The sequence below is a fragment of the Juglans regia genome, chromosome 13 (assembly GCF_001411555.2).
Source record: "Juglans regia cultivar Chandler chromosome 13, Walnut 2.0, whole genome shotgun sequence".
Classification (NCBI taxonomy): Eukaryota; Viridiplantae; Streptophyta; class Magnoliopsida; order Fagales; family Juglandaceae; genus Juglans; species Juglans regia.
In genome coordinates this window covers 7,045,459-7,061,229 of record NC_049913.1, presented here as the reverse complement: position 1 = coordinate 7,061,229, position 15,771 = coordinate 7,045,459, and the positions used below count along the sequence as shown (strand labels likewise).

The window sequence follows — 15,771 nt, the reverse complement described above, 5'->3', positions numbered from 1 at the left end:
TTTAATAGGTCAACCTGAACACATTCCATTAAGAAATTTGTGTCAAAATTTCAAACCTTAACACGACACGTTTTGACCTGTTACTGAATACGAAATAGATTGACTCGACCCAACCCGTTTCGACCTGTTTATGTTAATGTGTTGAACATACCCGTTTGACCTGATTGATTTTATATAAATATTAAAATATAAACAATATCTATAAAAAATAAAAAAACTAACTACAAGTCAAAAATTAGAATCCAAACAATAAAAATACCGACATTACAATCCCAACAGTACTAAATATGATAAACACACGATTACACAAATATGACAAACATACATTGTAATAATATTAAAGTTAAAATCTCAAATATGATAAACACATATTGTAAAATATTAATATTACAATAGTCACATATTACGATCCCTCAGTCACTCAACAGTATTATTTAGAGAAATACTCTAATCACAAAATAATTATACAAAAAATAATTTTATAAATTAATGTAATTTGTGTGATTTATTACATAAAATCACGTTAATTTATAAAATTATTTTTATATAATTTTTGTGACTGCAACATTCTTTTTCATACAATATATCATACAATATATATATGTATATATATATATATATATATTGTATCTTAATTATGCTTCAATGCGAAATTAATGTGGATGCCGTCTGCAAACCAAAGAATAGGATTTCGAGCCATCTTTCCCCCCTTCACTTTTGTCCACCTATAAAAAATAAAATCGATTATTACGTTTTTCATCCATAAACTATCATTAATTTATTTTTCACTTTGCACTTTAAATTACAGAAAATTTCAAATTTCCTTTATTTTCAACTTCGATTTGCAAAATAAAATTTAAATAAAAGAAACTTTGGTATTTTTTTTTTTACAAAAATACTTTTATCACGAAAATATTTTATAAAAATAAACTCACAAATTGATGTGACTTGATGTGATATATTTAATCATAAAGATATTTTTATTATAAAATAGATCTATCGTATTATATGAAATTATGTTAATTTATAAATTTATTTTTGTGGCTCTAGCACTTGTAATTTTTTTATGAAGTGATACATCTCATTGAAATATTGCAAAATGAATTATAAAATAGTTTATGAATATTATCATTCCTAAAAAGTTTGAAGGGTGAGTATTAGAAGGAGCATTTTTACCTATATTTGGTGACCAAGACGTGTAAAAAGGTAGCCAAGAAAGTTTTGGAATACTCTGCCCCTGCACACTGTCTAATTCCGCCTCCGAAAGGCATGAAGTTCTTAGATACAATTTGTGGGTCCAGATCCTGCTTCCATCATTTTTAAAGTTAAAAAGAAATTATCTGTCAAACAATCTGATTCCAACCAACAAACAGCAACTGTATTAAGATAACAATATAACACGTGACACACCCACCTGCCAACGCCATGGATTAAAAGCAAGTGGATCCTCGTACGTGTTTGGGTTCAGTTGGATAGCAGAATTAGCAAGCATGATGGTCCAACCAGCCGGAATTGTGTATCCTGGATAACCATTAACCCCAATCATGCATTAATTACACTTTGTAACCCTTATTCAAAATATTCTCGTCGACAGCATTAATACATATATATGTATTATATTACCTTTGAATTCAATGTCTTTCAATGCTCTTCTCAGTAAACCAGGAGCAACATTTCCCAACCTAAGAGCTTCATTTATCACCTTCAATCAATTTTCCACACGTTTATAAGAAAATTAGGATGTAGAATATGTAGATCCTAATATTTAATGTGGTGAGAAAATTATAAGAGATTTTAATCCAACAACCATAGAGAAAGAGCATGATGAGACTGACTTGAAAGGTAAAAGTCATCGACTTATATTCATCCCAAGTGAGCGAGGAATTTGGATCGTCTCTGTTTTTGAGAATGGCCTCGTGCTCAGCCTGATAAACACAAAACATCAGTACCGGTACACCATTGCCATGCACATGGAAAGTAAAGATTGCACGCTCAGAATTTGTTATGTCTACATACAGTCAGCTGTTGTAGAACAGCAGGATGCTCCGCAAGTAGCTTGAGAGTCAAGGACAATGATGCAGAAATCGACTCGAAGCTTGCAAATAAGAGCCCATACAACAAATATACGATAAAATCTTGTGTCAAGAAACTCTCCTTATTCATGTCAGCAGTAATCTGATCAAGGAAATCTCCGCGATATTTCTCGGGTGAATTCATCCTCTCTTTTACTATATTCCTTAGCATATTCAATACTTCTTTTTTGTCCTGAACAAAACCCAAGAATTTTTAAAACAAACGTATCGAAATCATCTCAAATAAGAAGTTTATCGTTTTCTGATTATAACTTTGATACCTTCAAGCATTTATGGTACACAGTGCCAGGGATATTAAAGGGAAATGATATAAGACTGTCCAAGGTATATAAGAACTTCTCACTCATCTTCACAGCTGAGTTTTCAACATCGTAACCGAAACATTGCTTGGCAGTGAGATCAAATGCCATCTGAAAGACATATAATTATATCCGATTAATGCGTGTCTACAGATTCTAAGCTATCAGAGAAAGGTGTATAATGGATAAAGAAAATGGAACTCACGACTGAGGCGGCATGTTTCACTTCGACAGAAGGCAGACTTGACCATGTTTGAAGGGTTTTGTTGACAATTTCTTCGATTTGAGAAAGCAACGTTTTCTTGAGGCTGTCCGTACCAAAGTGATTCAATACAATACTTCTGCCGTACTTGTGAATGAGACCAACTGCAGAAATAGCATTTTCATCTTCCAGGTTGAAGATCTCTGCAAATGAATCCAAATACCAGAAGTGAACCAACCTCCCTTCTTGTTTAGCTAAGTAATGGTTGAACTCCACATCTGTTGATACAACCATAGGCTGTCCCACCACGCTTGTTCGAAATATGGGTCCATATCTGAATAAGCATGTACAAGAAGAAGAAGAAAATCAGAGGATTGCATAATGATGGGTTATCTAAATACCGATCTCATTAGTAAAATTGCTTATTCAATACTTTCAGTGTAAATATTATATATATATATATACTGTAGAGTGTATATATATATGTATATTATACTAATTTGCTGTCAATATATAGTTTAAATCACTCAATTTATCTACAAAGGATTAAATAAATAGATAAAAGAGTAGCATATATATATGATACCTCTGAACTCTCTTCTTGATGAATGGATGGAGGTCTAGAGAGTAACTGGGAATGATCAATTGAAGGGACTCTCCGATAAGAGGAGGTCCCATGGAACCAGGAGGGAGTATTCCATTGCACTTTGGGTTCCTCCATTTGTTTATCCATCGAGTAAACCACACCACAATCACTCCCACAACACATAATCCAACTTTCCACATTTTGTATCACCTTTTAATTAGTAGCTACTTTGCTGATAGATCAGATCTCATTATCCAATGATACATGTGATACATATATAGAGAAGTGAGGGTGTGTTGGTTACGGATTCAAGAGGGATGACTGAATTAATATTATTTTAAATTTTATATATTTTACTACATATAATATAATACAAAAAATTAGCTAAAACGTGAAAAATTATCCATGCGTTGATGATGGAGAAAATTATTACGAATATTGGAGTCAGGAAAGTGAAATTTAGGAGGTTGACTTAGCGCCTATTTGGATAGTGAGATGAGTTGATATGGTTTGTGAATAGTAGTGAAATTATTAGTTAAAATTATATGAGATGAGATTCTCATCTATGTATCCAAACAAGTCCTAATATTTTAATAATTAATTTTTTATATAATACAAAAAACAATCAGCGAGGTTCAAGACAAAAATAAAAAATTATCGATGTGAATCAATTTAGAGATACAAGCATGGCAAACAAGAGCAAGATATATATAGATTAAATGGACTCAAGTGGTGATTTTTTTGTGACTTTTAAAAATTTTAAGAATTTGAATAAACAATATGGTTTAAGACCTTTCCTAATATATATGGTTATTATAGGTTTTTAGTTGTGATATTGATATTTCTTTTGATTTCTTCCAAGCGAAACAAATATTGTCTTTTGGAAAAACCCACAAACTCTCTCAAACTATCACTAGTACATAACTTTCAATTAATCCCAAATTATCAATTTCTTGATCAATCACCCTATAAACTATCAAGAAATTGTAATGTATTTCAACTTTTCCATAAAAGGAAAAAATTGCTCCTAAAATTATCAAAAATAAAAAAATTAATAGGTGGTTAGATGAATGTAAATTGAGAACGTTAACGAGCAAGCTTGCCAATAAGAATAAAGGATTGGATTAGTTATAGTTGAAATTCGAGGCGATATTAAGTGCTACATTTAATCAATATTAGGATTTAAATTAAATCAGACGCAAACTGCGTTTAAAAGAATAGCATAATTTGACTTTATTAGAAAGTAAATGAATGCACGCATTAATTATGCATGCATGGAAGGTCGATCATTTTGGTCCTCGATCGTGATAATAACAACCCATGCAGATTCTACTAGACTTTTAAAAGTTTGATAAACTAAAACATTTGCTTTTAGAAAATATCTCATCTCATCTCATTTTATTATTATAATTTTTTTAAATTTTAATATAAAATAAAATAAATAATTTAACTTTTTCAAATCTTAAAATAAAAATAATATTAAAATATATGTTTTAATAATACTTTATTTAACTTTAATCTCATTTCATCTCATCTTCAAAACCAAACGAGATTAAATCTAATCCTACTAACAAAGTGTTGAAAATTAACCCCATTTCTGATCCTAAATATTAGTATTTGAATGTCAGATTATAAAATTATTTTTATCAGCGGATTATATGAAGTCTTGTTATTTTATGAATTTATTTTTATATAATATTTTTATATCTATATCTATTATCACGTCACTTTGTGATAATATATTACCACAAGCTAAACTATTTTTTCATTTTCAGTGGATCTAGAAATGAAAGTAATGACTTTGATCATTTTCTAGCTATGATTAAAACATTTTTGACAAGGAAAAAATTACTTTGTCTTTTCAATTGTATCGTTTTATTTGACCATTTGGTAAATTTTTTTTTTTAATTTAATAATTAAGGAAGTGATTTTAAGTATATTGTAATATTTTTTTATTTTTTTAAAATATTTAAATATATAAAAAAATTGAAAAATAAAATAAAAATAAAAAACGGTGAACTTGAACGGCAGAGTAGCCGACTCTTTTGACAATTCTAAAGGAGAGAGAGAGTATCCAAAGTATAATCTAGAAAATTAAATGAAAGGAATGACTTTTGATCGTTTTTAAATATGATTTAAACATTTTTGACAATTCATAGAGAGATAGTATCCACAGTATTAGATAGAGTGTGGCCCACAGTATTATATGGTTGAAAATATTTCGGTCAAACACAGTTAATTGTATGAGTGCCAGCAGCGCACTAGCTAGTCTACAAGGCTCTGTCGCCCTTCCACTAACCTTATCTATCGCCTATTTAACATCAAATTCGGCATGTTTCGGTAATGAAATAAAATGAGTATTTTATAAATAATAATAAAATAATTTGAATTAATATATTTTATTAAATTTTAAAACATAAAATAAAAATATTGAATAAAAATATTATAAAACTAAAAAATAGTTTGAATTTAATTTTTTAATATAATTTTTATCTTAAAATTTGAAAATTCAAAGTCATGTTTTTTTTTTGTGTTTTATTAAATATTTAATATTTCTCTAAGAATAAAGGATTGGATTAGTTATTGTTGAAATTCGAGTCGATATTAAGTCCATTATTACGTACACACCTACATTTAATCAAGATGAGGACTAAAATTAAATCAGACGAAAACTACGGTTAAAAGAATAGCATTTGACTTTATTAGAAAGTCCATGAATGCATGCATTAATTATGCATGGAATGTCGATCGATGATCATTTTGACCATTTTAAAAAGAGTAATATTACGTATAATTTTTAAATAGAGATTATATTAAAATTTAGTTAATTTTATCTTTAAATTTTTTTTAAAGTTATAATAATATTCTTATTAAAATAGTAATTTTTGTATTTAATGAATGATTTGAACATATAGTCTCTATTTAGGAACTGTAAATAAAATTTATCTTTTAAAAAGAGAGAGATAGTATCCACAATATTAGTGATATGCCTATTAAAAAATAGTTTAAATATAATTTTTTAATATAATTTTTATCTTAATAGATTGAGCGCGCCCCTCCCCATACGGACAATACATCTTCTACACCAAAAATACCACATCTTCTACACCAAAAATACCAAGTAATAATCAACGAAAGTTGCCCCTCAAAAATCTCCACTTGCAGGATTAATCAATATGAGGAATTAAATTAAATCAGACGCAAACTACTTTTGAAAGAATAGCATTTTACTTTATTAGGAAGTCCATCAGTGGATGCATTAATTATGCATGGAAGGTCGATCGATGATCATTTTGGTTCTCATGATAATAACAACCCATGGCAGATTCTACTGGACTTTTAAAAGTTTGATAAATTGAAACATTTGCTTTTCAAACATTTCTGATCCTACCAACAGTCTTGAAAATTAACCCCATTTTTTTATCCTAAATATTAATATTTTAATGGGAACTTGCTAGGTATAAACGATTTGAAGCATCAAATCGAGTACCAATATTTATTTATTATAAAAAATAAATAAATAAAAATTGTGAGAGAATAATAAGATTTTCTGTCTTACGAAAATCATTTTCGTCTTCAATTTATATTATTTTATTAAACGAATGCCTTACATTTAATATTGGTGCGCGGTTTGGTACGCGAAATCGCTTGTAAAAAGACTTTTCTATTTAGATGTTAGATTGTAAAATTATTTTTATCAATAGATCATAAAAAATCACGTCATTTTATAAATTTACTTTTATGTAATCTCTTTATATCTACATTTATTACCCCGTCACTTTGTGATAATATATTACCACAAGCTAAACTATCTTTTCATTTTCAGTTGATCTAGAAATGAAAGTAATGACTTTGATCATTTTCTAGCTATGATTAAAACATTTTTTACAATTCTAAAGTTGAGAGATAGTATCCAAAGTATTATCCAGAAATGAAAGCAATGACTTTGATCGATTTTAAGTATGATTGAAACATTTTTTACAATTCAAAAAGAGAGATGGTATTCAGTATTAGATACAGTGTGGCCCACATGATATGTCTATTCATCTCCCAATGGATGAAAATATTTCGGTCAAATACAATTAGGTTGTGTTTGGATGTTAAAATGAGTTGAGTTGAGATGATAAAATATTATTAGAATATTATATTTTAATATTATTATTATTTTGAGATTTGAAAAAATTAAATTATTTATTATATTTTATATTGAAATTTAAAAAAATTATAATAATGAATTGAGATGAGTTGAGATGACTTAAGGAATCAAACGAACCCAATCGTATGAGTGTCAGCAGCACACTAGCTGGTTTACAGGGCTCTGTCGCACTTCATCTAACCTTATCGATCACCTATTTAACATCAACTTTGGCATCTTTGGATAATGAAATAAGATAGTGTTTTGTAAATAATAATAAAATAGTTTAAGTTAAGATATTTTATTAGATTTAGAAAAATAAGAGAAAAAATTGAATAAAAATATTATGAAGTTAAAAAATAGTTTGAATATAATTTTTATCTTAAAATTTGAAAAATTTTTTTTTTTTTTTTTTTTGTGTTTTGTTAGAAAGTCTGAGAAAGTTATAATAATTAGATAATGATTAGATGAAAAATTTAAAAATTTGAAATTGAAAAATATTTGACGTTTGAGTAATGTGTAGAAAGTAAATTATGAGAAGTTTTGAGATGAGATGAGATCAGAACATGAAAAATGACAAACATGGCTTTAGTGCCAAAGAAGAAAACATGGCTCGGGAAATAGCAAAGAAAAAATTATAAACATACATCACTTTGCATGACAACGTTTTAACGGGAGGAGTATTTTTGTAAAATACCTTATAAAAATAACACTATTTTACAAAAAAAATCCTTACCTTACAATATGTTGTCAAATATATTATGAAATATGTTACGTGAATATCATTACTTATGACAAAAACCCCATATGCAAATCTCATAAGATTTATTTTACATTTGATGTTTGAATAGTGAGTTGAGATTAGATGAGTTGGGATAAAATTTAAAAGTTGAATAAAATATTGTTAGAGTATTAATTTCTAATATTATTATTGTTTTGAAACTTGAAAAAGTTGAATTGTTTATTATATTTTATATAAAAATTTGAAAAAATTGTAATGATTAAATGAGTGAGTTGAAAGCCTTTTTGTATCCAAAACCTGGCAGACTGTCTCATATAGGGGTGTACATTTAAACCGCTTACCCGACCCGACTCGGGAATTCTGAATTACCCAATCCGAAACGAAACGGTGCGGAACGGAAGACTTCCGTTTGAATTCCGAATTGATTTGGCTAAATCGGTTAATACCCGATAACCGAACGATGCCGTTTTACTTTTATAAAAAATGAGTTTTCTTCTTGTCTTCCTGACGCTAGCCCTCTCTCTCGCACTCTGCCCTCTCACAGACTCCCCTCTCCCAGACTCACACGGCTACGTTTGGGTAGTGAGAATACCTGAGAAGTGTTGAGAATGTTTGTGAATAGTTATGAGTAGAGATTGGAGTGAGTTTGTGGGTCCCATTGAGAATATTTTGAGTTGTTTGGATATGTAAAGTATGTTGAGTTATTGACTTTTGGAGTGGTAGTTAAAAAATATGTGGATCCCATAAATATTATAGTGATTTTATTTTTAGTAATAAATATTATAGTGATTTTATTATAGTGATTTTTTAATATTAATAAATATTGTAGTGATTTTTTAATATATATAATAATGATAAATATTATAATGATTTTATTTTTAATTTATATATAATAGTGATAAATATTATAATGATTTTATTTTTTTTATATATAATAGTGATAAATATTATAGTAATGTTATTTTTTATTTATATATTATAGTGATTTTATTTTTTATTTATATATAATAGTGATAAATATTATAGTTATTTTTTAAAAGACTTTGATATGAAGATGGCTCATTGCGTTTGGCATGTGGAGTATTTTCAATAGTACAAGAATACTTAGAAAGTGTTGAGGTATGTTGGCTACCCAAACGTAGCTAGACTCGCACTCAGCTCTTTCACAGACTCGCGAACCATGCTACCCATAAGCCTCACATCCTGTACACTCACTTTAAAAATATGTCATTTTACATTTTTATCTTATTTTATTTACAAACATGTCTGAAATCATTTTCATTATGCGAGTAAAAAAGTAAAATGAAATGTTTTTAAGTGAACAGGGTGTGAAACTTATGTCTAGAATTTTTCCAAACTTGCACTCACCCTCTCACCCTCTGCCCTCTCACAGACTCGCACTCAGCCTCTCGCACTCAGCCCTCACGGTAGTCTCAGCCCTCTCAATTCTCACTCTCGGTGCCTCAATCTCTCTCTCGGACAGAAGGTATGGATGATTTGAACCGTTAGGGTTCTTGAGTTTGGGTTTATCTTGGTTGTTGAACTTTTGGATATTATGGGTTTTCGATTTTGGTTTTGGGTTTCTGATTTTGGTTTTGGTTTTGGGTTTCAGAACTGTCTTCCTGCCCTGCCATCGGAGTTCTGTGATGGAAAAGGTGTCTGCTGGTGTGTAGATGAAGATGTGCATGTTGTTAGCTACTAGGAATTGACGATGATGTGCGATATTACCAAAAACAGAGATTCAATTTTTTAATTTTTATTTATTTTTTAATTTTTAAAAATTGAGAAGCAAGTAATCTGTATTCAAAGAATTCTAGTTGTATCAGCTAGCGAACCTCATCATCTTCATATAATCCAAAATAAAACAGTCAAATCCCACTCGTGGAAGATGTTGGTAGACTTTGACTTGCTTTGGATGTTGTTGAGTTTGTTGCTTTGGAATTCTTTTAAGGGTTCTGTTTGGCGTGTAGGAATTCCTTTAAGGAATGCAAAAGAAGTAGAACCCTGTGATTATCTTGAATTTTCACTAAAACCATTTGTGCATTGCAGCTCCTTGAGAACTTCTATTTAGAGTTTTGACTTTGACACATTTCTCGTTCGATCTCCAGTTACTGAAAATGCTTGTCTTTGTTTGTTTGGTAAGTGAGCTGTTGAAATTAGGAAATGAGACAAATCCATTTTTTCTTCTCCCTTCCCTTTTTTGGCTGCAGAATTTGGAATTGCCTAATCGAGTCAGTCACAATATATATGGTTAGTGTGGCTTAAGTTTCGACTCTTAAATTTCTTGAAATTGAATTTTTTACCTCATTCAGCTACTTAAAAGAAGGAATTTTGGTCGGAACAAAATATTCTCGTTCTATCCAGTAAATCAAGTGTATTAACTATATATGAGGGCCATAATCACAGGGTTCTACTTCTTGGGAATCATGATACCTGATCATATATATATATATATATATTGACACATGTAATATATATTGATATATATATTAATAATGCTTTATTTATCTCAAATTGTAGTTATAGAGCCTAGTGCTACTGTGCCTTCTTCAGGGTCTGAATCAATCCCTAGTGTAATTCATTTAGATAGCTCTCTCCCTACAATTACTCATTCTCATGTTCGCTCTCTTATCAAAAGATCTCAGGATAGATCGGATGTATGGCTTCAATTTTCTAAAATTGAGAATAAGAATCCTAATGACCAAAGAGCTGCATACAATTATTGTGGTAAGACTTTATTATGTCATTTAAAAAAATAAGGTGCTTCATCTTTGAGATACCATATTGACACATGTAAGGCCTTTATTGAGACTGGGATTGGAACGGATAACCCCCAATCAAAAGGGACCGGACTTAGGAGGGATGGGGTGGATGGTACATCTAGCCGTCCTAGTTTTGGACTTGCCAAGTATAATGAGCAGAAAATAAGGTTTACGGTAGCTAAGATGATAATTGTGGATGAGCTATCATTTATATTGGTAGAAAAACAGGGATTTAAAGACTTTATGGCTGCAATTGAGCCTAGATTTTCAATCCCCTCTCGCATTACTATTATGCGAGATTGTATGAAAATGTACTTGTTAGAAAAAGACAAGTTAAAGGACATATTCATGGCATCCAATTATAAGATTTGCATCACTACTGACATGTGGACATCAGTGCAAAATCTTAACTATATGTGCATAACATCTCATTTTATTGATGATGATTGGGTTTTGCATAAAAGAATTATAGGCTTTATGAAAGTTCCTAATCATAAAGGTACAACAATAGGAAGAGAGATCGAGTCATCTATACTTAGATGGAGAATAAATAAGATATTTACAATCACAGTAGACAATGCATCCTCTAATACTACTGCCATTGATTATTTGAGAAAGATTACCAAAATTAGAGATTGTTTGGAACTAGATAATGACCTTTTGCACATAAGATGTTTGCACATATTTCAAACCCATACCCAACTGATGATCATTGACTAATTTATGCTATTCTGACTTGTCCTGATAGGTAACATGGAAATTTTTGTTGTTTTTGATCTTGTAAACTGAGATTATGCCCATGTAGGACCAGGTACATAAGTTTGGAAATGATACTCAAGATGAATACCATTATGATCATTTTATATCATACTAGTTTTGTATGATTCACATATTATTGATGAGTATTTATTTATCTTGGATTCTCTTCCCAAAAGGAACCCAGGATTATGATAATACTATTATCTGTACAACCATGCATGCGAGGTTCTTGGGACTTAATGGCATTACTCTTGTTGTTCATTCAATTTCAACCCAAAAAATTCTTCTGGAGAGATGAGATCTTTGTATGCTACGGCTTAATGGCATGCTTACTAGAGACCAATTGTATCCTCAACACTACGTGGGCAATCCTCAACAATATTATAATATCAACATTAAAAATAAATAAATTAAAAATTAAAAAAAAAATTGGGTTAATCGGGTAATTTTCGGGCCGGGTTGAAGGGACCTAGTCTCATATTCTACTCTCTCTCTCTCTCTCTCTCTCTCTCTCTCCACAGTGTGAATGATCAGCTCTTTAAACTAGCGAGTACTTCTTATATAACTCAAACACAAACTTAGGTAATGGTGAATAATATTACAACACATACGCCTCCTCACCTCACCCTCGCAATGAAGCACAAAAAAAACATTGGTAACCAGAAACTAAGGGGGGAGGAAGATCTCGATCTGTATCGGTATCCAATTATTTTTTGTAATATATAGTAATGCCTCGTGTCCATGACTATCAAATTATTTCGTACAAAGTTCAAGTTTTCATGTGTCTTGCTCTTTTTGAGGCCCTCAAGTTTAGAAAAAAAGCTTTTTTAACATGGAAATATTAACTATGTTTCTCCACGAAATTAATGTGGATGCCATCTACAAATCCTAGAACAGGACTTCGAGAAATCTTTCCTCCCTTGACTTTTGTCCACCTGTAAAAATAAAAAATAAAAAGACAAAAAGGGGCTGATTACATTGTGCATCCATAAACCTTCATTTATTTTTGGCTTCACAATCTAAACCACAAAATGTCTTAATTTACATTCTATATGACCTATACTTTCAATTTGCAAACTAAAATAAGATCTAAGTACTGTTGAGATAAATGAAAATTGGCCACATGACATGACCAACGATCAGATTTCAATGGATGGCGCATAGTGAATCCTATTGATGGTTTAGGTGTAAAATGAAATTTTAGGATGCAAAGTTGAAAATAGTTCATGATAATATGTGGTCAAGAAAATAATTTCCGTTCTTTTATGGCTAATTTCTGTAACCTCATTCCAACAAAAGATTTAAGAGGTGATCAAACATGTTCATGTTACAGCAATGGCACGAGTAATAGAATACAAGGAGCGTCATTTTTACCTATATTTAGTGACCAAGACATGCAGAAAGGTAGCCATGAAAGTTTTGCTATACTCTGCCCCTGCACACTGTCTAATTCCTCCTCCGAATGGCATGAAATTCTTAGATACAACATGTGGCTCGAGATCCTATTTTCCATTCATTCAAATAACAAGAGAAAGAATAGGTATCAAAGAATATGACTGCCACCAACAAACAGCAAATGATATATATAATAACACACACACACACACACACCTGCCAACGCCATGGATTGAAAGCAAGTGGATCCTTGTATGTGTTTGGGTTCAGTTGGATAGCAGAATTAGCAAGCATGATGGTCCAACCAGCCGGAATTGTATATCCTGGGTAAGCATTTTGCCAATCTTGCATTTACACTTGCTTGGTAACCCTATATAACCTTACCCAAAGTATGCTCGAGAGCAATATATATGTATTATATACCTTTAAATTCTATATCTTTCAATGCTCTTCGTAGTAAACCGGGAGCAACATTTGCCAACCTAAGAGTTTCATTAATCACCTGCAATCAATTCCCACACACCAGAACGTTTGTAAGAAAATTGGGATACTATCATAATACCATGAAAAGAGAGCATGTTGAGATTGTAGAACTGACTCCAAGGGTCAAAGTCATTGACTTGTATTCATCCCAATTTAGTGTGGAATTTGGATCCTCTCTGTTTTTGAGAATTGCCTCGTGCTCGGCCTGATAAAAACCAAACATCAGTGCTACACCATTGCTATGCACATCGAAAAGATTGCAGGCTGGGCTAGAATATGTTTTGTGTATACATACCGTCATCTGTTGTAGAACAGCAGGATGCTCCGCAAGTAACTTGAGAGTCAATGATAATAATGATGAAACCGACTCAAAGCTTGCAAATAAGATCCCAAACAACAAATAGACGAGAAAGTCTTCTGTTAAGTAACTCTCCTTTTTCATGTCATCAACAGCCTGATCAAGGAAATCTCCTCCACGTTTCTCGGGTGAAATCATCCTCTCTTTTACCGTGTTCCTTAGCATATTCAATGCTTCCTTTTGGTCCTGAATGAAACCCGAGAATGTTTAAAACAAAACGTATCTAAATAATTTCAAACAAATTCTTCTTCCTAAGAAGTTTATCCTTTTCTCATCATTTTGAATTACCTTCAAACATTTGTGGTACGCAGTACCAGGGATATTCAAGGGAAATGACATAAGACCATCTAAGGTATTGGCAAGCTTCTCACTCATCTTCACAGGCGATTTTTCAGCATCATAACCAAATAATAGCTTGGCAGTGAGATCAAATATCATCTGCAATTAATCATGTCCAGTCCATCGAAAGACATATTATACCATTAATGCCTTCAGATTCTAGGCTATAAGAAAAGCGTATAATGGGGGAGAAAATGGAACTTACGGCTGAAGCGGCATGCTTCACTTCAACAGAAGGCAGACTTGACCATGTTTGTAGGGTTTTGTTAACATATTCTTCGATTTGAGAAAGCAACGTTTCCTTGAGGTTGTCAATACCAAAGTGATTCAATGTAATACTTCTTACGTACTTGTGGACAAGACCAATGGCATTAGTCTTACTTTCACCATCTTGCTTGAAGAGCTCTGCAAATGAATCCAAGTACCATAGTTCAACCAACCTGCCTTCTTGTTTAGCTAAGTAATGGTTGAACTCCACATCTGTTGATACTATAATAGGCCGACCAGCCACGCTTGTTCGAAATATGGATCCATATCTGAATAACCAAAAAAAAATGGATTACATAATGATGGCTCATCTAATTAGCCATCTGAGTAATGAAATTTGCACCCAATTAGTGAGAAAACGTCATGATCCCGGTGAAGAGATAAAGAAGAGAAATTAGGGGATCATCGGTGTCAACATGAGAAAGGATGTTTCTAAATAAGGTTGAGAGATCATAGATTAAAAAACATACACATGCATATATATTATACATATGGTACCTTTGAACTCTCTTTCTGATGAAAGGGTGGAGGTCTAGAGAATAACTGGGAACGATCAACTGAAGGGATTCTCCGATAAGAGGAGGTCCCATAGAACCAGGAGGGAGTACTCCATTGCACTTTGGGTTTCTCCATTTGTTTATCCAGTAAGTAAACCATACTACAATCAATCCCACAACACACAATCCAAAAACTGTCCACATTTTTTATCACTTTTTTTTTTTTTAATCTTCTGATGATTTTTTCCTACCGTTTATTCTTTATATAGCGGTTTGCGGATGGAGAGCTCACTTTCACAAATCCAGAAAGTGGATGTGATATAAGAAGTGGAGGCTTACGGCGCTTACCACCGGAGTCAGGAAGTCATACCTGGGGGCTTAACTTAATATTTTAATAATTTATTTTAGTACATAATATCTACTTAAATATTAATAATACTTTGAAAATTCATAAATTTAATTCAAGAAAAAAAAAAAAGAACTTCAATATATATATATATATATATATATATATGATCTAGAGATAAAAAAATGAAATTTATTTTCGAAGTACTAGAGCTTTATTTTTTTGTAACTATAAAAACTTACTTAACAAATACTATGTTGAGATACTAAACTTACAAGTAGTAAAACTCATCTGGAGATACATGAAAAAAAAAAAAAAAACTAACTAATAGTTATGAAGATATGATTATTAACTAAAAACTTTACTATTTATAAGTTGTAGTATAAATATAGATATAAAGATTTTAATGATTAATTAATGGACGATGTTACGTCCACCTCTCCCAGCTCTCAGCCGGTATATATAATTGGTCTTTTTAGTTTTGTTTTTTTTTTACATGTATTTTTTA

The 15,771-nt window shown here is 31.1% G+C and overlaps 2 protein-coding genes and 1 long non-coding RNA gene across 3 annotated transcripts; 1 reads left to right on the top strand and 2 right to left on the bottom strand.

Annotated features, from left to right (window-relative positions):
* Positions 1-599: 599 nt before the first annotated feature.
* On the bottom strand, positions 600-3,409 carry LOC108982734 (cytochrome P450 87A3-like). Its single transcript, XM_018954190.2, has 9 exons — positions 3,181-3,409; positions 2,598-2,928; positions 2,354-2,503; positions 2,017-2,265; positions 1,836-1,925; positions 1,624-1,702; positions 1,415-1,521; positions 1,177-1,304; positions 600-725 (listed from the first exon to the last, which is right to left on the bottom strand). The coding sequence occupies exons 1-9, from the start codon at positions 3,378-3,380 to the stop codon at positions 632-634; spliced, it is 1,428 nt and encodes a 475-aa protein (XP_018809735.2). The 5' UTR covers positions 3,381-3,409; the 3' UTR covers positions 600-631.
* Positions 3,410-9,400: 5,991 nt separating this feature from the next.
* LOC108982737 lies at positions 9,401-9,956 on the top strand. Its single transcript, XR_001994750.2, has 2 exons — positions 9,401-9,543; positions 9,670-9,956. It is a non-coding gene; the product is annotated as an uncharacterized LOC108982737 (long non-coding RNA).
* A 2,164-nt stretch (positions 9,957-12,120) lies between these two features.
* On the bottom strand, positions 12,121-15,212 carry LOC108982733 (cytochrome P450 87A3-like). The gene is made up of 9 exons (XM_018954188.2): positions 14,919-15,212; positions 14,359-14,689; positions 14,103-14,252; positions 13,752-14,000; positions 13,572-13,661; positions 13,397-13,475; positions 13,190-13,296; positions 12,953-13,080; positions 12,121-12,513 (listed from the first exon to the last, which is right to left on the bottom strand). The coding sequence occupies exons 1-9, from the start codon at positions 15,119-15,121 to the stop codon at positions 12,420-12,422; spliced, it is 1,431 nt and encodes a 476-aa protein (XP_018809733.1). The 5' UTR covers positions 15,122-15,212; the 3' UTR covers positions 12,121-12,419.
* Between the last annotated feature and the right edge of the window lie 559 nt (positions 15,213-15,771).

Excerpts from the sequence above, each read along its gene's own strand:
- LOC108982734 (XM_018954190.2), bottom strand. The coding sequence starts at position 3,380 with ATGTGGAAAGTTGGATTATGTGTTGTGGGAGTGATTGTGGTGTGGTTT. Across the intron at positions 2,266-2,353 it reads TGTACCATAAATGCTTGAAG|GACAAAAAAGAAGTATTGAA; the intron begins GTATCAAAGTTA and ends GGTTTTGTTCAG. Across the intron at positions 1,703-1,835 it reads CGATGACTTTTACCTTTCAA|GTGATAAATGAAGCTCTTAG; the intron begins GTCAGTCTCATC and ends AATTGATTGAAG.
- LOC108982733 (XM_018954188.2), bottom strand. The coding sequence starts at position 15,121 with ATGTGGACAGTTTTTGGATTGTGTGTTGTGGGATTGATTGTAGTATGG. Across the intron at positions 14,690-14,918 it reads ATCAGAAAGAGAGTTCAAAG|ATATGGATCCATATTTCGAA; the intron begins GTACCATATGTA and ends TTGGTTATTCAG. Across the intron at positions 13,476-13,571 it reads CAATGACTTTGACCCTTGGA|GTGATTAATGAAACTCTTAG; the intron begins GTCAGTTCTACA and ends AATTGATTGCAG.